Source organism: Coregonus lavaretus, assembly GCF_964263955.1.
Source record: "Coregonus lavaretus genome assembly, contig: HAP1_SCAFFOLD_1685, whole genome shotgun sequence".
Taxonomy (NCBI): domain Eukaryota; kingdom Metazoa; phylum Chordata; class Actinopteri; order Salmoniformes; family Salmonidae; genus Coregonus; species Coregonus lavaretus.
Window position 1 is genome coordinate 75880 of NW_028158578.1, and position 21533 is coordinate 97412.

Consider the following 21533-nt stretch of genomic DNA (forward strand, 5'->3'; position numbering starts at 1 on the left):
TTATTATTTTGAGGAAACTCGAATTTTGCTTCTAAAGCCGTTACAAGATACTATGATATTCCTTCTTAATTGGCTTGATAACATTATGGGAAAAGGGTTTATTGTATAATTATGGCAAGTCCTCTCTTGCTGTGAAAAAAAGAAATGGGGCTAGTTTTCAGGCTTTTGTACGGGTTTTGAGTTGTCATTGGGTTAGAAATGTAGCTTCACCTGGCAACCCTGCCTCTGTGGCATACTGTATTGGACACGAAGCCGGCGCAGAAGAGTGTTATGGGTGGGAGATGGCACAATGATGCCATCTGTTGGTAAATGTTAATTACTGCAACTCCAGTGTTTTACCGGTGTACTTGAGATACCCGGATGTATTGCAATATACTGAACAAGACTGGTTACTTGCATCAATGCCTCTGTCTCGTCATTTAACATTCAAACATGGTGTCAGAAGTGGGATAACTAACCATGCTTTCCGCAAATTAGAGTCACCTGTTCTGGTTTACAAAAAAAAAAAAAAAAGATTAGTTGAGTAAAACTTCTCCGGAATTGTCCTTAGCTAGATTGAGTTTGCTAGTTAGCTTCCGTGTTGTTAGCACCGTTTAGACATGGCAGCGAACATTCCCCCTCCCGCCGTTATGAAGCTCAGCGGAGATTGGAGCACAAACTGGGATACGTTTAGAGGTGAATGGGAGGACTATGCACTAGCAACGGGACTTCGGGAAAAGGACGATGAGGTAGTGGCTGCCACTTTGAGGACTATAATGGGAGCTGAATGCCGACACGTATACAAACACAACCTGAACCGAACAGCAGCTCAGCAAGGTAACGCTACAGCTATTCTTGATGCTCTCCAACTTTACTTTAAGCCAGTAAAGAACGTTATCTACGAGGGTTATGTTTTCGGTTGTTGTAAACAGGAGGACGGGGAGTCCATTGACAGCTTTGTCACTAGGCAACTAGGGAAAAGGCAGCTACATGTCACTAGGCAACTAGGGAAAAGGCAGCTACATGTCACTAGGCTAAGGGAAAAGGCAGCTACATGTCACTAGGCTAAGGGAAAAGGCAGCTACATGTCACTAGGCTAAGGGAAAAGGCAGCTACATGTGACTAGGCTAAGGGAAAAGGCAGCTACATGTCACTAGGCTAAGGGAAAAGGCAGCTACATGTGACTAGGCTAAGGGAAAAGGCAGCTACATGTCACTAGGCTAAGGGAAAAGGCAGCTACATGTCACTAGGCTAAGGGAAAAGGCAGCTACATGTCACTAGGCAACTAGGGAAAAGGCAGCTACATGTCACTAGGCTAAGGGAAAAGGCAGCTACATGTCACTAGGCAACTAGGGAAAAGGCAGCTACATGTCACTAGGCTAAGGGAAAAGGCAGCTACATGTCACTAGGCTAAGGGAAAAGGCAGCTACATGTCACTAGGCTAAGGGAAAAGGCAGCTACATGTGACTAGGCTAAGGGAAAAGGCAGCTACATGTCACTAGGCTAAGGGAAAAGGCAGCTACATGTCACTAGGCTAAGGGAAAAGGCAGCTACATGTGACTAGGCTAAGGGAAAAGGCAGCTACATGTCACTAGGCTAAGGGAAAAGGCAGCTACATGTGACTAGGCTAAGGGAAAAGGCAGCTACATGTGACTAGGCTAAGGGAAAAGGCAGCTACATGTCACTAGGCTAAGGGAAAAGGCAGCTACATGTCACTAGGCTAAGGGAAAAGGCAGCTACATGTCACTAGGCTAAGGGAAAAGGCAGCTACATGTCACTAGGCTAAGGGAAAAGGCAGCTACATGTCACTAGGCTAAGGGAAAAGGCAGCTACATGTCACTAGGCTAAGGGAAAAGGCAGCTACATGTCACTAGGCTAAGGGAAAAGGCAGCTACATGTGACTAGGCTAAGGGAAAAGGCAGCTACATGTCACTAGGCTAAGGGAAAAGGCAGCTACATGTGACTAGGCTAAGGGAAAAGGCAGCTACATGTGACTAGGCTAAGGGAAAAGGCAGCTACATGTCACTAGGCTAAGGGAAAAGGCAGCTACATGTCACTAGGCTAAGGGAAAAGGCAGCTACATGTCACTAGGCTAAGGGAAAAGGCAGCTACATGTCACTAGGCTAAGGGAAAAGGCAGCTACATGTGACTAGGCTAAGGGAAAAGGCAGCTACATGTCACTAGGCTAAGGGAAAAGGCAGCTACATGTCACTAGGCTAAGGGAAAAGGCAGCTACATGTCACTAGGCTAAGGGAAAAGGCAGCTACATGTCACTAGGCTAAGGGAAAAGGCAGCTACATGTCACTAGGCTAAGGGAAAAGGCAGCTACATGTCACTAGGCTAAGGGAAAAGGCAGCTACATGTCACTAGGCTAAGGGAAAAGGCAGCTACATGTCACTAGGCTAAGGGAAAAGGCAGCTACATGTGACTATGGTGCTTTAACGGGGAGTCCATTGACAGCTTTGTCACTAGGCTAAGGGAAAAGGCAGCTACATGTGACTATGGTGCTTTAACGGGGAGTCCATTGACAGCTTTGTCACTAGGCTAAGGGAAAAGGCAGCTACATGTGACTATGGTGCTTTAACGGGGAGTCCATTGACAGCTTTGTCACTAGGCTAAGGGAAAAGGCAGCTACATGTGACTATGGTGCTTTAACGGGGAGTCCATTGACAGCTTTGTCACTAGGCTAAGGGAAAAGGCAGCTACATGTGACTATGGTGCTTTAACGGGGAGTCCATTGACAGCTTTGTCACTAGGCTAAGGGAAAAGGCAGCTACATGTGACTATGGTGCTTTAACGGGGAGTCCATTGACAGCTTTGTCACTAGGCTAAGGGAAAAGGCAGCTACATGTGACTATGGTGCTTTAACGGGGAGTCCATTGACAGCTTTGTCACTAGGCTAAGGGAAAAGGCAGCTACATGTGACTATGGTGCTTTAACGGGGAGTCCATTGACAGCTTTGTCACTAGGCTAAGGGAAAAGGCAGCTACATGTGACTATGGTGCTTTAACGGGGAGTCCATTGACAGCTTTGTCACTAGGCTAAGGGAAAAGGCAGCTACATGTGACTATGGTGCTTTAACGGGGAGTCCATTGACAGCTTTGTCACTAGGCTAAGGGAAAAGGCAGCTACATGTGACTATGGTGCTTTAACGGGGAGTCCATTGACAGCTTTGTCACTAAGCTAAGGGAAAAGGCAGCTACATGTGACTATGGTGCTTTAACGGGGAGTCCATTGACAGCTTTGTCACTAGGCTAAGGGAAAAGGCAGCTACATGTGACTATGGTGCTTTAACGGGGAGTCCATTGATAGCTTTGTCACTAGGCTAAGGGAAAAGGCAGCTACATGTGACTATGGTGCTTTAACGGGGAGTCCATTGATAGCTTTGTCACTAGGCTAAGGGAAAAGGCAGCTACATGTGACTATGGTGCTTTAACGGGGAGTCCATTGATAGCTTTGTCACTAGGCTAAGGGAAAAGGCAGCTACATGTGACTATGGTGCTTTAAGAGATGAACTGATCAGAGATAAGATAGTGCTTGGCATAACTGATGAGGTCACCCGCAGACGTTTGCTGAGAGAACGTGACCTGACACTGGTCTTGGCAGTGGAGACATGCCGTGCAGCAGAGCTTACTGGTATACGGATACGGTCCATGGAGCTAGAAAGGCAACATATGGACAATGTCAATGGTACATTCAGGCAGCCAGTAAAGAAATTCCCTTTTGCCACAGCTAATGCTAATACTACAGCCAACTCTGCAGTAGACAACCCCAATGCATGCCGATATTGTGGCATTTCTCATGGACGAGGAAAAGAACATTGCCCAGCCTATGGAAAAAGATGCAAATCCTGTGGTACAGCTAATCACTTCGCAAGGGCCTGCATGAAAAGCAAGAGAAAGGAGGGTAAAGTGCACTCCATTGAAATAAACACAGATGAAGGGAACAACAGCACAGAGGATGTATATGCTAGCGAGTGCATAGGGGCAGTAAGGGCAAAAGGAAAAAAATGGTTTGTCACTCTGCTACTTAATAATAAACCACAGCAATGCCAGCTAGATTCAGGGGCCACGTGTAACGTTATGAGCCTTAAAGATAAAAGGAGGCTCGCGCCCAGAGACAAACTCACACAGAGTAGCACCAAGCTGAAACTGTATTCAGGCCAGTTCATGACCTCTTTAGGCCTGTTTGTGACAGAGTGTGTTTTACGTGGCCAGAAACACACTCTTGAGTTTGAAATAGTTGAGGCTAGTCAACAGCCATTACTGTCAGGTTCTACATGCGAGCGCCTTGGGCTTATTAACTTCACCATCCCAGCTGATCTTAACATTATAGACCAGGCTGGGCCCCTGAGCAAGGAGACACTCTTAAGCAAGTACCATGATGTCTTCAACGCACCGGTCGAGTCAGTTCCCGGCGAAGTCCACTTTGAGTTGGACGCAGCAATCCAGCCTGTCCAGTGTGCACCCCGCAATGTACCAGTGGCCATGAAAGCAGCTACGAAGGCTCAGCTTGACAAATACGAAGCAGATGGCCACATCATATCCGTCACCGAGCCTACAGACTGGATAAGTAATATGGTTATCGTCAAGAAACCAGACAAGCTACGGATATGCATTGATCCTAAACACCTCAACCGGGCTCTGAGACGTTCACATTACATTATGCCCACGTTGAGGGATGTTCTTTACAAGCTCCCAAAGGCCAGAGTCTTCACGCTCGTGGACGCCAGAGATGCCTTCCTGCAGTGCGAGCTTGACGAGACCAGCAGCTACATGACCACCTTTTGGACACCCTGGGGCAGGAAGAGGTGGTTGAAGCTCCCGTTTGGTGTCTCCGTGACTCCAGAGGTGTATCAGCGGTAACAGCACGAGCTGTTGATGGGACTCAGTGGCGTTGAACCCATAGCAGATGACATCCTCGTAGTGGGCCGTGTGGACAGTGATGAGGAGGCAGAATGTGACCATGACGCCAAGCTGCTGGCCCTGATGGTCAGATGCAGACAGGTCAAGCTAAGGCTAAGCATAAAAAAGCTTCAGTTTAAAGTGCCAGAGGTTCGCTTTCATGGGCACATCTTGTCCTCCACCGGATTGAAGGCGGATCCAGAAAAAGTGAAGGCTGTCTTGGATATGCCCCACCCATCTGATGTGAAGGCAGTGCAGCACTTCGTCGGATTCGTCACCTACCTGGCCAAGTTCCTACCGCGGCTCTCTGAAGTGTGTGAACCACTAAGGAGGCTCATGGACAAGGACACCATCTGGCATTGGCTCCCAAAACATGACACAGCGGTGAGGGAAATAAAACAACTGGTCACCCAGACACCTGTACTGCGATACTACCATGTGTCAAAACCTGTCACGATTCAGAGTGACTCAAGCCAGTATTGACTGGGCTGTTGCCTCATGCAAGAGGTCCAGCCTGTGGCATTCGCCTCTAAGGCACTCACTCCAACAGAGCAGAACTATGCCCAGACAGAGAAGGAGTGCCTCAGCATTGTGTTTGCATGCCAACGCTTCCACCACTACCTGTACGGGCGTGACAATATTACCGCAGAGACAGATCACAAGCCCCTTATTGCTATATTCAGCAAGCCTCTCCTGAATGCCCCGAAACGACTGCAGAGCATGCTACTGGCCCTACAAAACTACAACCTCAAGGTGGTGTATAAGCCAGGGCCAGAGATGTATGTGAGTGACACGCTCAGCAGGGCTACTGCATCAGGCACTGACACACGCTCCATGCATGAACAACACGCAGTGTGCAGCTTACAAACAGAGCAAGTGGATGTTGAACACATCAACCAGGCTGACTACCTTAATGTTACGGACCAGCGCCTGTTACGGACCAGCGCCTTATACAAATCAGTCAGCACACAGACAGGGACGAGCAACTCCAGGCATTGAGGTCTGTGATTCTGATGGGCTGGCCCGACTGCAAGGAAGAAACTGCTTTAGCCACCAGAGAATATTGGCCAGTCAAAGAAGAGCTCAGTGTTCAAAACGGAGTAATATTCTAGGGTCAGAGAGTCGTTATTCCCCGGTCTCTGCGCCCTGAGATGTTGGCGCGCGTGCACTCAAGTCACATTGGAGGTGAGGCCTGTTACAGACAAGCACGTGACACACTGTATTGGCCAGGAATGCAGAGTGAAATCAAAGACTATGTCAGTAAATGCACAATCTGCAATGAATATGCCATTGAGCAACAGAGAGAGACGATGATGTCCCACGAGCTACCAATGCGCCCCTGGCAGATAGTAAGTCTAGATCTCTTCCAGCACAGTGGCAAAGACTTTCTGCTGGTAGTTGATCATTACTCAGACTTCTGGGAGATTGACCTCCTCCCCGACCTCTCAGCAGAGACAATGATCAAACGCTGCAAGGCTCAGTTTGCCCGCTATGGCCAGCCAGATAGGGTAATTTCAGATAATGGACCCCAATTCTCCGGAAGTGAGTTTCGAAAATTGCCTGGAAAGCAATCCTGCAGTGGCGCAATACCCCGACAGAAGGCATGATTAGCAGCCCGGCCCAGCGCCTCATGGCACGGCGTTTAAAAGCAGCTCTGCCAGTAGCAAGCACTCTCCTGGAGCCATGTGTTGTGACAGACGTGCTGGTGAAGCTACGTCACAGAAGACAGGTCTCCAAGTTCATCTATGACAAATCAGCAAAAGACTTACCTGAGCTCAGGGTGGGTGAAACGGTGCGAATGAAGCCACTACCAGGGGACCGGACGGGCCTCTGGAGACTCGGATCCTGTGTACAGAAAGTGGCACCACGCTCCTACTTGGTCGAAGTGAATGGATCACTGTACCGTCGTAACAGGGTTGACCTTCGGATTGCTGAGCCAGCATCTACTCAGAACTCTGATGGTCATAGGGGTCGCATGACAAAAGACGGAACCCCAGCAAGTCACATGGGGCCTGAGGCACTGGGCGAAGTGCCAGGGGATCACAGGTCGGCCACTCCCTCGCCCATCAATACTCCCCTTAGACAGTCAGGTGACACGCCTGTGCGGGAGCCCGCAGTCCACGCAGACAAGTCCCCTGTCTTTTCACGCTGCGGGCGTCTGTCCCAGCCACCAAAAATACTTTATCTGTAGGTTTCCCATTAGGAATTGTTGACAGACAGAGATAAAAGTGAAGAGAGTATCAAAATGTGTTAAGTGGTTAACTGAAAAAATAAAAAAAATACTAAACTGTTCATGTTGGAAATTACTACTAGGTTTGTTTTGTTAGTGAATTGACAGTTCCTGTCCTATTTTATAAAAGGGAAGATGTTATGGGTGGAAGATGGCACAATGATGCCATCTGTTGGTAAATGTTAATTACTGCAACTCCAGTGTTTACCGGTGTACTTGAGATACCCGGATGTATTGCAATATACTGAACAAGACTGGTTACTCGCATCAATGCCTCTACCTCGTCATTTAACATTCAAACAAAGAGTGGGAGAACTCAGCTTAATGCACGATACTTGTACGGCTCCGGTTAACTTGAATAAAGAAGTACTTATGTTTTAAAGAACAGTTGTTTTCTTTAGTATTTCTTAGACAAGAAGATACAACATGGTACCAGGAGTGAAATAACTTGATTTGACTCATCCATCATCGAGTTTTGGTCAAAAATGCTGAACGCCGCCAAGAGGCTTCACGTCAACTAGCTAGCTAACTTGACTAACGTTAGCTAACTAGCCACTGGGCTAACGAGACTGAGGTAAAAATAACCACGCCGTAGCTAACGGAGCGTGCAGTGCATGTAGCTAGTCGTTTTGCAGTGCTAGCTGGCTAACGACATGGAGCAGCTAAAGCCTCCAACAGAACTGAAACTGAACGGCAACGTTGAAGAGCAATGGAAGCGGTTCAAGCAGCGTTTCACCCTCTATCTGACGGCGATAGGAGCGGCTGGAAAAGACGACGCACAGAAGGTCGCACTGTTTCTCACAGTCTAGGACACCATTGATGTCTACAACAGCTTTCAGCTAATGGATGAAGAGCAAGCAGATTATGAACTGGTATAAGTCAAATTTCTGTCTTTTTGTACTCCCAGAAGAAATGAGGTATGTTTTCAACAATAGAGGTCAGAATGAAACAGAGACTTGAGGAATTTATTATGGACATCAAACTGAAATGTCAGTTGTGTAATTTCGGTCAAATTGCAGACTCGCTGATACGAGAGCGAATTGTCATGGGGGTGAGAGACAAGCTAGAGGGGTGACTCAGAGTAGCATACGGTCAATGGACAGTGGTGGTCTTAGTGAAACAGTATGCAAAGTGGAGTATTTTAGCAAAGGAAGAGCTACGGCTAAACGGCTAACTTCAAAGGACAGCATCACACTTCAGGGAAGCAGCGCTCCTGCAGCAGCTGTGGAGGAGAGCACAGACCTTGCCAGTGCCCAGCATATAGAAAAGAGTGTTACAACTGTGACATGAAGAACCCCTTCTCACTCAAATGCAGGCAGCGGAGACAACAAAATACAGTACACTGTGTCAACGAGGACCAGGACAACAGTGGTGACAACGAGTACAGTGAGGGGTCTTTTGGTGACCTCTTTGTGGGAACAGTCGCACTTGCAGGACTAGACGAGGACTGCTACCTACAAGACTAATGGAACTGATATTGTGTTCAAATTTGACACTGGAGCACAGGTCAACATCATTCCAGAGACTGAATTGTTACGGTTACAGGTAAGACCAGTGGTCTTCAGGGACATGCAGGTTGGTGCTGGAGGTAGATGATGAATCTCACAAGGTTCCGTTTGTCATAGTAAAGGGAGAAACAACACCCATCATTGGGTTAAAGTCATGTAACTTACTGGGTCTAGTGAAATGGGTTCATATGGTGAAATGACTAATGTTGAGGATGCATATGCTGATGTTTTTCAGGGAATAGGAAAACTCAAGGTGCAGTACAAAATGGAGTTAGATCAGCCAAATAGACCAGTGATCCATGCACCTAGAAAGGTACCATTATCACCAAGAGACTAGCTAACAGCAGAGCTGCTGAGGCTAGAGTCCTTAGATATCCTAGCCAAAGTAGAAGAGCCTACTGAATGGGTCCACTCACTAGTAATAGTTGAGAAGGAAGACGGCTCGCTCAGACTGTGTAAGGATCCAAAAGAGCTAAACAAGCATGTAAAAAGGGAACCCTTTCAGCTGCCTACCAGAGGGGAGATATTCAGGGACATAGCAGGGGCTAAATACTTCTCAAAGCTAGACGCCTCTTCAGGGTTTTGGCAGATCAGTCTAGACAAGGAGAGTACAAGGCTTTGTACTTTCAATACTCCTTTTGGTAGCTAGTCATTTAAAAGGCTCCCGTTTGGTCTCACTTCAGCACCAGAAGTCTTTCACAGGACAGTCCAACAGATATCTGAGAGTGTGTCAGGCACCACAGTGTCCATTGATGATGTGCTAATATGGGCTCAGACTCTTGAAGAGCACAACACCAGGTTGAAAGCAGCACTTGATCTAGTCAGAGTGGCGCAGTGGTCTAAGGCACTGCATTGTGCTAGCTGTGCCACTAGAGATCCTGGTTCGAATCCAGGCTCTGTCGTAGCCGGCCGTGACCGGGAGACCCATGGGGCGGCGCACAATTGGCCCAGCGTCGTCCAGGGTAGGGGAGGGAATGGCCGGCAGGGGATGTAGCTCAGTTGGTAGAGCATGGCGTTTGCAACGCCAGGGTTGTGGGTTCAATTCCCACAGGGGGACAGTATAAAAAATAAAATAATGTTGCTCTGGATAAGGGCGTCTGCTAAATGACTAACATGTAAAATAATGGGCTAAAGCTAAATGCAGACAAATGGAAAGACAGAAATAACCTTCTTGGGTGAAAAACTAACATGTGAAGGTTTTCAGACAGACCAGAGCAAAGTGACCGCCATCAAGAACATGCCACTGCCTACCGATCAAGAGGACGTACAAAGGTTCTAAGGGCTGGTTAACTATGTGGGCTAATTTGTACCTAATCTGGCAACTCACACTAGTCAGATGAGAAGTCTAATGTGTAAAACTACAGATTGGTGTTGGAACAGTAATCATCAGAAAGAGTTTTGAGGAGCTCAAGGCATTGATCATTGTGAGGACAACAATGACTAGATGATGTTCTAATACTGTTATTTCATCAAATGGTTGTTTTCTGCAGTAGAAAAGGGTTCTTAGAACTCTCATGTGTCTGTTAACACTGACAGCAGATTAACGATGCCTTTGGTGATAAAACCTACAGAACGCATTCCATAGAATGAGTTGGTGTAATGAGGTACCAGGGAGAGATGGCTTGGGTATGGATAATGATGAGAGGAAGCTTGTTTTGGAGGCTAAACTCTGATTTCCATACAGTAAGAACAGTCTTCATAGCAAATGCTTTCTGGCTGGGGGATACTCCTTTCTCATATATCAAGTCTCACCTTTTGACTCATTCCATACATCTGTTATTTGTCATGTAGACTAAGAGGGTGCATCTTTGCTATAAAAGATATTTAGTATTCTTTGTGTCAAGACTGTTGGGTCGACCAGCCTCAACTTATTACCTTATTGATAAGTTTTGAATAAAGTAATATCCTGATTGGTGATTGACCCTGTCTCTCCTCATTATTGATTAGAATGTCCACTACATCATGCATGCTCCAGTACTGAGGTTCTATGATAAAAAGCTCAAAACCTAAATCTCAGCAGATGAAAGTAATGATGAACTGTCTTTGCTTATTTGAGCTCTTCTTGCCATAATATGGACTTGGTCTTTTACCAAATAGGGCTATATCTTCTGTATACCACCCCTCCCTTGTCACAACACAACTGATTGGCTCAAACGCATTAAGAAGGAAAGAAATTCCACAAATTAACTTTTAAGAAGGAACACCTGTTATTTGAAATGCATTCCAGGTGACTACCTCATGAAGCTGGTTGAGAGAATGCCAAGAGTGTGCAAATCTATCATCAAGGCAAAGGGTGGCTATTTGAAGAATCTCAAATATAAAATATATTTTGATTTGTTTAACACTTTTTGGGTTACTACATGATTTCATATGTGTTATTTCATAGTTTTGATGTCTTCACTGTTATTCTACAATGTAGAAAATAGTACAAATAAAGAAAAACCCTTGAATGAGTAGGTGTTCTAAAACTGCCTTATTGCTATTAACGTACCAACGTAATTAGAGAAGTAAAATAAATGTTTTGTATACGGTCTGATATACCACGGCTGTCGGCCAATCAGCATTCAGGGCTTGAACTACTCAGTTTATAAATATATTTACACTCCAGACTCCTACATTGCTCGTCCTAATATTTATATATTTCTTAATTCCATTCCTTTACTTTTTAGATGTGTGTATTGTTAGTTATTACTGAACTGTTGGAGCCAGGAACACAAGCATTTCGCTACACCTGCAATAACATCTGCTAAATATGTGTATGCAACCAATAATTTGATTTGATTTTTGAAAGTGTTACATCATTCTCAATCCACGTTGCGTTGTGCCTAAGAACAGCCCTTAGCTGTGGTATTGTATATTGGCCATATACCACACCTCCTCAGGCCTTATTGCTTAAGTAGAACACATTAGTGTATTATAAGGCATTATAAAGGTCATTCAAATAATTATACATATGTTCTTCATAGAAACTGTTATCCTTTATATATTCTAACAACTCACATTTTAAGATTCATTATTTCATTTGTTCCATGTTAAGGACTGTAACCTAGGAACAAAACTATTTGTCTCCCTCTTCCTGTTGCATGCAGTTCCTCTCTCTCTTCCTCCATTCCTCTAACCCCTCCCTCCCTCCTTTTAACCCCACCCCTCTGGCAGAACCAGGAAGTCCCTCCCCTCCACAAACTCTCTTCTGAGGAAACGAAACTGATCTGAGTCTCTGTGTCGTCTGTCTGTGTGAGAGTGAACAACCGTCCAAATGGCTCAGCAGGGAGTTCTGCTCGACCAGGACCAGTTCTGTTGTTCTGTCTGTCTGGATCTACTGAAGGAGCCAGTCACCATCCCCTGTGGACACAGTTACTGTAGAAGCTGTATTGTGGGCTGCTGGGATCAGGATGTTCTGAAAGGGGTCTATAGCTGTCCTCAGTGCAGACAGACCTTCACTCCAAGGCCTAATCTGACGAAAAGTAACATATTGGCTGAGGTGGTGGAGAAACTGAAGAAGACAGGACTCCAGGCTGCTCCCCCTCCTGCTCTGTGCTATGCTGGACCTGGAAATGTGGCGTGTGATTTCTGCACTGGGACCAGAAAGCAGAAAGCCCTCATGTCCTGTCTGGTGTGTCTGGCCTCTTACTGTGAGACTCACCTCCAACCTCACTATGAATTTCCTGCTTTCAAGAAGCACAAGCTGGTCAAAGCCACCGCACAACTACAGGAGAAGATCTGCTCTCATCATGACAAACTGCTGGAGGTTTACTGTCGTACCGATCAGCAGTGTATCTGTTATCTGTGTACAATGGATGAACATAAAGGCCATGATACAGTGTCAGCTGCAGCAGAGAGGACTGAGAAACAGGTAAGACCAGAACTACTTGTTGGTGACTGTCTGATAAACAAAGAATTAAAGATACAGTAGGAACTAAGGCTGTTTGAATATGAGATCATTCAAATGATATCGATCCACGGCAGAACAAATATGAACACAAACCTTGATTATATAGATATGCTAACCCAGATTCTCCAAATGTATCACAATTTTCTAAAGTCAAACACCATTATCATTCGTTATCAAACACCCAATCAGCTCCCCTGTTTTGTGCACTGTTAAAACTATAATCATTCACATAACAATATAATAATATAATTTCACACAGACACTTCCTCAACATTTTAATCCCTATCTTCTATGGGCCCTATGTCCCATTACTATACTATTGATCTACTGGACAAATAAAGCTTGATAGCTCATTGAAGAGTGATTCTCCACAGAGGCAGCTGGGGATGAGTCAGCAGAAAGTCCAGCAGCGATTCCAGGAGAGAGAGAAGGACCTGAAGGAGCTCCAACAGGCTGTGGAGTCTCTCAAGGTGAGTATTGTTGACCAGAGGAGACACACCATTTCACTTCTCTCCTCCAGTCAGAGAGAGAGAGAGAGGGGCCCCTATCCAATCCCACTGTTGGGAACAGGCTGTCTGGACCCCTTTCAGAGAATAGACTGCTTAATGTAACTGACTGGTTATGAACCCGGGTCTACTGTGGGATAAACCATCATCTTGACCAAAAGGACATTCCCTATTGTTCTGACTGATTTAAAGTCGCAAGCGGCTCTACCTCTTCACATAACCATGAGTAACCATGAGCGACTCATGTCTGCTATACATTAACAGGGAGCTCTCTCTCTCCATTCAATTAAATGGGCTTTATTGGCATTGGAAACATATGTTACATTACCAAAGCAAGTAAAATAAACAATAAACAAATCAGAAATTAACAGTAAACGTTACACTCACAAAAGTTTAAAAGGAATAGAGACATAAAAATAAATAAAAATCAAAATCAAATGTTATAATTCAAGTGCAAACAGAGTGAGCCATTCGCCAGACTGAGTTCTGGAGGTGAAATGGAAATGAATGAGGGAGAGTTAAGTGAGGTAGAAGGTGTGGTGAAGAGCTCAGAACCAGAGCCTGGCATCAATGGACATGATAAAGAAGAATTTGGTGCAGTAGGAATTACATTTTTGGAGAAAGTGGATCCATACCTTTTGGCAGATCCATTTGTGGTTTCATGTTGGGTGGGAAAAGAGTTGGGTGCAGTTGAATCAGTGAAGGTAACCTGTGGTGGACTTGTGATATTTGTTTGTGTTTCTTCTGACCAGAGGGAGTGGGCGCTCCGTGTCACGCAACTTGGGTCAAGATCTGTTTCTTGCTTTGCTCTTAGGAACAGGGCACCATTGAAAGGAGTGATTTCTGGGGTAGCGTTAAGTGTGGAGATGGAGCAATTCAAGTTTAATCTTCCTGGTGTTTGTGATTCCCGCCGTTTAGTGCAACACAGACCCGGTGGTGAGCGTGGTGAAACAGAGGAGTCACTGTCAGTCCTTTTGAGTTTTGAGTCTTTACCCGACAAAGTCATGGTAGGATATATCAGTTATTCTGTTAGAGCTTTTGTGCCGAATCCACTGTGCTGATTCAGGTGAAACGTTTATGGTCATGTTGCAGCAGTTTGTAGGAGGGAGATTCCAAGATGTGGGAAGTGTGCAGGAGGGCATGGGATAGAGGATTGTGTAGTTTCGGTGGATAAAGTTGTGTGTGTCAACTGTAGGGATGCCCATGTTGCTGGGGATCGGAAGTGTCCGGTGCGAGAGAGGCAGGTTGAGGTGGCTAGAGTCAGAGTAGTGCAGAAGGTGTCGTATGCTGAGGCAGTGAATGAAGTAGAGGAGGATGGGTCAAGGGTGAGAGATCCTGAGAGGATCCCTGTGAGTAGTAGATCTGTGCCAGCACAGAGGGATAGGCCAACGGGTGATATATGCTTTAGGAAAGTTAGCTTCTTAGAGTTCATAGCAATGGTTATCAACTGTACCGCAGAAATGGAACGTAAATCACAGAAAATAGATGTTGTGGTGGCAGCTGCAGAGAAGTATTTGGCCATACAAGATTAGACTTCAGAAGAGTTACAGGGTGTGTTGAGTGGTGGTGTCCCGTCCTCCCAGGCCGTTGGCATGGTGCAGGAGCAGATAGGGTCAAAGTAGTGGAATGGGGTAGTGGGTATTTAATGAGTGTAGGGTTAGTTGGAAGGGTGTTTTTTAAAATTATTATAGTTTCCCCTATTCCCATGTTGTATCATCAAGTAAAATTGATTTATATTATAGTCTCTTAGATATGTCTTCTAACTCTTTGGCTCAATCTGTACTCAGTGTGGCTGAAGGGAGATCTTGAGCAAGAAAGAGAGGAAAAGCAGGACTGTGGACACAGGTTTCCATCAGGTCCGCTTTGGTTAGGAAGACGTGTTTTTGATAGATATGCTTTCTAACTCTTTGGCTCGGTCTGTTCTCAGCATAGCTGAAGGAAGATCTTGAGCTAGGAGGAGAGGAAAAAGCAGGACTATGGACACAGGTTTCCATCAGGTCCGCTTTGAATAGGAAAGCATATTTTGTGGCATGACTCCTGACTGACAGGTTCAGCACAGTAGAGGCATGTATTGATTTGACAGAATGTGAGGTCATCTATCTGATGCTCAGTTTAGTATGACCCATGTTTTGTTCCTGCCCACTAATCTTTGGGATCCATTGAGTGAGTGAGGCGGTCTACCGTGTACACAATGTAGAGTGACACTTGGTGTCATTCCATTAGTGGTCGGTAGTGTTTTCATAGGATATTTACATTTACATTTACATTTAGTCATTTAGCAGACGCTCTTATCCAGAGCGACTTACAGTTAGTGAATACATTTTTTTTTTTTTATATTGGCCCCCCGTGGGAATCAAACCCACAACCCTGGCGTTGCAAAGTGCAGATATTGAGGCACATCTATCTGCTAGTACAGATTAGTATGGCTTCTATTCTGGTGATCTGCCCACTAGTCATTGGCATTGCCATTGGACTAGGTGGGGCGGGTCTTTAACCGATGACGCGGTATATTGTGATGCCCGTATGGGTTTTTAGTTGCAGTACTGCGGGAATTGGTTGCAGCCATTGCTAGGCCTGACCTTTTCATTTTTAATGGGAAGTGTTAGGCTCGGCAGGGAGTACATTTTGGAGCGCTACGCTCCGCCTTAAACCACTAGGAGCAGAGCTCCCCTATGGGGCGGAGCTCCACGATATAGAACGATTAGTTACCGAAGTGTAACTCAAGTTCTATGAGTGGAGCGGAGCCCCATAGGACTTAAGGCCCTGCCGACCCTCTCTAGTCTCGCTGAAGATAAATATCTCGGGAGGCTGATTGAGGGGAGGCATCCCCTCTTATAGGGACACCTGTACTCCTATTGGCTGCAGGTGTGTGCATAATTTTGTCTCAGGCTGTTGCTGCCTTAGGGCAGAGGGTAAACCACTAGGAGCAGAGCTCCCCTATGGGGCTCCGCTCCACTCATAGAACTGGAGTTATACTCCGGTAACTAATCGTTCGTGAGGAGGGCTACTATTCTTTTTCTTTTGGTTCTTGCGTATTTTATGAATGTATTTTCTCATGGTGGAGGGTTTGTTTATTGGTTTCCACTGTTTATCGTTTAGGGTTGAGGGGGGATTAGGGGTAGTTTGTTAGGGCGGCGTGATGGCCTCAACCGAGTGGAGAAGAAACGCTGTCGCTTCGGGTGCGTTCCGGAGAAAGGTGTGGAGGAAGTTTTGCTCATGGTCGGCGAACAGGTTGGAGCGGAACATCTGCACTCTGCATCCAGAATGAACAAGGCAGTGGTTGTGTTAATGAAAAAGGTTTGTCTTGTTGTGAGTGGGATTTTTGTGAGGGGTGTGTTGGTGCTGATTTCGCCAAGAGTTGTGGTGGCTAATCTGCCTCCATTTATTACTTACGAACAGACCGCAAGTACATTTAAGTCATTTAGCAGACGCTCTTATCCAGAGCGACTTACAGTTAGTGAATACATTTTTTATATTTTTTTATACTGGCCCCCCGTGGGAATCGAACCCAAAACCCTGGCGTTGCAAACGCCATGCTCTATCAACTGAGCTACATCCCTGCCGGCCATTCCCTCCCCTACCCTGGATGACGCTGGGCCAATTGTGCGCCGCCCATGACATTTTACATTTTAGTCATTTAGCAGACGCTCTTATCCAGGGCGACTTACAGGAGCAATTAGGGTTAAGTGCCTTGCTCAAGGGCACATTAACGTCATTAGCAGACGCTCTTAGCCAGAGCGACTCACAAATTGGTGCGTTCACCCTATAGCCAGTGGGATAACCACTTTACAATTTGGGGGGGGGGGGGGGGGGGGGGTTAGAAGGAATACTTTATCCTATCCCAGGTATTCCTTAAAGAGGTGGGGTTTCAAATGTCTCCGGAAGGTGGTGAGTGACTCCGCTGTCCTGGCGTCGTGAGGGAGCTTGTTCCACCATTGGGGTGCCAGAGCAGCGAACAGTTTTGACTGGGCTGAGCGGGAGCTATGCTTCCGCAGAGGAAGGGGAGCCAGCAGGCCAGAGGTGGATGAACGCAATGCCCTCGTTTGGGTGTAGGGACTGATCAGAGCCTGAAGGTACAAAGGTGCCGTTCCCCTCACTGCTCCATAGGCAAGCACCATGGTCTTGTAACGGATGCGAGCTTCAACTGGAAGCCAGTGGAGTGTGCGGAGGAGGGGGGTGACGTGAGAGAACTTGGGAAGGTTGAACACCAGACGGGCTGCGGCATTCTGGATGAGTTGTAGGGGTTTAATGGCACAGGCAGGGAGGCCAGCCAACAGCGAGTTGCAGTAGTCCAGACGGGAGATGACAAGTGCCTGGATTAGGACCTGTGCCGCTTCCTGTGTAAGGCAGGGTCGTACTCTCCGAATGTTGTAGAGCATGAACCTGCAGGAGCGGGTCACCGCCTTGATGTTGGCGGAGAACGACAGGGTGTTGTCCAGGATCACGCCTAGGCTCTTCGCACTCTGGGAGGAGGACACAGCGGAGTTGTCAACCGTGATGGCGAGATCATGGAACGGGCAGTCCTTCCCCGGGAGGAAGAGCAGCTCCGTCTTGCCAGGGTTCAGCTTGAGGTGGTGATCCGTCATCCATACTGATATGTCTGCCAGACATGCAGAGATGCGATTCGCCACCTGGTTATCAGAAGGGGGAAAGGAGAAGATTAGTTGTGTATCGTCAGCGTAGCAATGATAGGAAAGGCCATGTGAGGATATGACAGAGCCAAGTGACTTGGTGTATAGGGAGAAAAGGAGAGGGCCTAGAACTGAGCCCTGGGGGACACCAGTGGTGAGAGCACGTGGTGCGGAGACAGCTTCTCGCCACGCCACTTGGTAGGAGCGACCGGTCAGGTAGGACGCAATCCAGGAGTGAGCCGCGCCGGAGATGCCCAGCTCGGAGAGGGTGGAGAAGAGGATCTGATGGTTCACAGTATCAAAGGCAGCAGACAGGTCTAGAAGGACAAGAGCAGAGGAGAGAGAGTTAGCTTTAGCAGTGCGGAGAGTCTCCGTGACACAGAGAAGAGCAGTCTCAGTTGAATGACCAGTCCTGAAACCTGATTGGTTTGGATCAAGAAGGTCATTCTGAGAGAGATAGCAAGAGAGTTGGCTAAAGACGGCACGCTCAATAGTTTTGGAAAGAAAAGAAAGAAGGGATACTGGTCTGTAGTTGTTGACATCGGTGGGGTCGAGTGTTGGTTTTTTGAGAAGGGGAGCAACTCTCGCTCTCTTGAAGACGGATGGGACATGGCCAGCGGTCAGGGATGAGTTGATCAGCGAGGTGAGGTAGGGGAGAAGGTCACCGGAGATGGTCTGGAGAAGGGAGGAGGGGATGGGGTCAAGCGGGCAGGTTGTTGGGCGGCCTGCAGTCACAAGTCGCAGGATTTTATCCTCCCTCTCACTCTCTCTCTCTCTCTCTCTCCCTCTCTATCTCTCTCTCTCCAGAGTTATCAGTGTCTCTCCGGTACCAGTGTATCTTCAGACTTACCCAGCATCGTTGTCCGACCTCTTCAGTACTTTGGAGATGTGAGTAAGACTGTGTCTGAACTGAGAGAGAAACTAGAAGACGTCCTTAAAGGAGAATGGACCAAGATCTCCACTACAGGTGTGTTGAAAATAATAAGAACATCAACTTTAGACCATTGAAAGTTCCCTAGTAGTCATATACATGTGGAATATGGTATGATGATAACATTCCCTCTCTCTGTGAATGTGTTTGTGTGTCTGTAGTGAATATAGTGGATGTTGTACTGCCTCCAGAGCCCAAGACCAGAGAACAGTTCTTACAATGTGAGTCTCTTTATTCTGAAGTAACTAACGGTCTCTTTTTACTGACACTCCTAACAATCCCTCTAGAAATATATAGCAATAGTAGATCTAATCAAAGACTGGGTATCTATCTGACTCCTCATATTTCTCTGATTTGATCTCTGCTGTGCTCTAATCAAAGACAGGGTAGATACAGTATCTGACTTCACTTATTGTTCTAACTCCCCTCATTGGTCTCTGCTCTGCTCTTCTCCCAGATTCCTGTCAGCTCACACTGGACCCAAACACAGCACACACACTCCTCTCTCTGTCTAAAAGGAACAGAAAGGTGACCAATAAAGGCCAAGACCAACCATATCCTGTTCATCCAGACAGATTCACAAACCACTACCAGGTTCTGTGTAGAGAGGGTCTGTCTGGACGCTGTTACTGGGAGGTGGAGTGGAGTGGGGAGTGTGTTTTCACAGCAGTCTCATATAAGCAGCAGAACAGGGACAGATGGTAGATTTGGAGAGAATGACAAGTCCTGGAGTTTACAGTGTTATAGTGGTGGTTATTATTTCATACACAATAGTGTTAGGATACCATGTGGTCTATATTAAAGGGCACTTCATTTAATATAACAGGCTTTTAAAAATGCAATATTGTTGCACAATTTGTATGTAGCCCTTTAAAGTATACAGGTTGAAAATGGCACTGATAAACGCCTAAATTGGTACGCAGTGTCTGTACAGTAACATGCTATACATGACTTCAGACCACAGGCTCTACGCTTCAGAGGACTAAATGTATTTTGAAAGATGAGACGTTGAGGACTATAATAAATACTGCTTTGATGTCATACAAGCAAGCAAAACACCCATGAGTCCAAATGTGCACTTCAAATTTTCTTATTATAAAACTCATGTCAAATACAGTGTCAACATTTATGATCACTATATTTGATGTATAGTTACAAGATGACATGACGTCATACCCTGGGTTATTCTGAACAGAATGAGCCTGTTTGTCTACTGTGAATAAACTTAGCCGTGGCATACGCACCTGAATGCACTCATGATTCCTATGCGCATCAAAATTACAATCTGTTTCCAGGAATGTTATTGTGAAAGCCTAACTCTGTAATATACTTTTTTATAACTTAGCTAATCATGTTGGCAATAGAACCAGATGATGCCATCTTCCTAAAAAATGTCTCAGGTGTTGTCAGGCCATTGTTCTGATGTTTGAAGCTCCTCAAGTTGAGGAATTTCACACCTCTGTGTGGGGGTTTCACAAGCCGTTAGGTTTAGATAGGAATTATAATTATGTCCAGTAGTCTGAATTGTGGCAGGGATGAGGCTCAGTTTGTAGAGCATGGTATTTGCAATGCCAGAACCAGATGATGCCATCTTCCTAAAAAATGTCTCAGGTGTTGTCAGGCCATTGTTCTGATGTTTGAAGCTCCTCAAGTTGAGGGATTTCACACCTCTGTGTGGGGGTTTCACAAGCCGTTAGGTTTAGATAGGAATTATAATTATGTCCAGTAGTCTGAATTGTGGCAGGGATGAGGAGGCTCAGTTTGTAGAGCATGGTATTTGCAATGCCAGGGTTTAGGGTTTGATTCCCACTGGGGGGCAGGTATGAAAAAAATAATTACACCAAAAATATATTAAGTCACTCTGGATAAGAGTGTCTGCTAAATGACTAAAAATAAACTACAGGGGTGCCCAAGGGCGCTGTTACTTTCATTCGAAAAATGTTGCAATGCTGTGTTGATCTGCTGTGGAGGTGTTTTTCCCAGCATTGCAACCTCCCTCCTCCCTGACCCAACAGCATAATGCAAGGAGAATGGCATGTTATATAGAAATATTGATTTGGAGAATGGCGTGTTATATATGAACATTCATTTGGAAGACAATTGCCCACCCAAGGTGTTGTCGCCTAGGCCATTGCTCTGATGTTTGAGGCTCATCTAGCTAAGGGATTTCACATGTCTGTGTGTGGTTTTCACAATATGTAAGTTTTATGTCCAGAAGTCTGAAATTAATATATTTCCAGATTATGGTTGGGGGGCATATAAAGAGCAACATATGTGAAGATCAGCAGGCTCTGACGTTTTTTGGGCTAAAATATAGACATCCAGAAAGGTCTCAGGACAAGGCCCAAAATGAAGCCTGGTCTTAAATTTGAGGTGCTTTTGGGTGAGAGCATTAGATCCGGTAAGGATAGAAAAACATTTCAACCACAGGAACGCTCCTGAGGTTCTCCCGATCTGTGCAAGCCTACCCATGACCATGTGGAATTAATCCTTAACAGTGAAAACAGGGTGCATTTATTCAAACAGTTGACCGTGAACTCTTTTCCATAGAAATACATTGCCTGCTGCCCTAACTTCAACTTGATGCCTATGTGGGTTTATATTGCCATATCAAACTGTCTTCTTTGTCAACCCATCAGGCCACTATAAGGATTACCTGTGTTGAGTTTAAGCTTCCTGGAGCAACCGGAAGTGGGAAGATTGACCCTAAACATGGTTTAGATGTATCCACCAGCAGATAGTGAAAACGCTACATTCAACCCTCTGTAAAAAGTTTAGTTTTTCACGGATTGACCTGAAACTCAGGATTCTGTAAGAGCTTGTCCCAATGAGGATATGTGTTTAATTACAGCTTCCTGTGACAACCGGAAGTGCCTTACATTGTGGTCATAGGTGCTATTTCGAAGGGTTAAAAAGGTCACATCCTTCCAAAATGTCACATGTGTGATTAGG

General features: G+C 45.9%; 1 protein-coding gene across 1 annotated transcript; it reads left to right on the forward strand.

Moving 5' to 3' along the window:
- The first annotated feature begins 364 nt into the window (after positions 1 to 364).
- On the forward strand, positions 365 to 19823 carry LOC311123810 (tripartite motif-containing protein 16-like). The gene is made up of 6 exons (XM_084198039.1): positions 365 to 816; positions 11778 to 12474; positions 12888 to 12983; positions 18458 to 18617; positions 18743 to 18802; positions 19039 to 19823. Exons 2-6 carry the CDS (start codon positions 11878 to 11880, stop codon positions 19284 to 19286), a joined length of 1161 nt encoding a protein of 386 aa, XP_084054165.1. The 5' UTR covers positions 365 to 816; positions 11778 to 11877; the 3' UTR covers positions 19287 to 19823.
- Positions 19824 to 21533: the final 1710 nt, after the last annotated feature.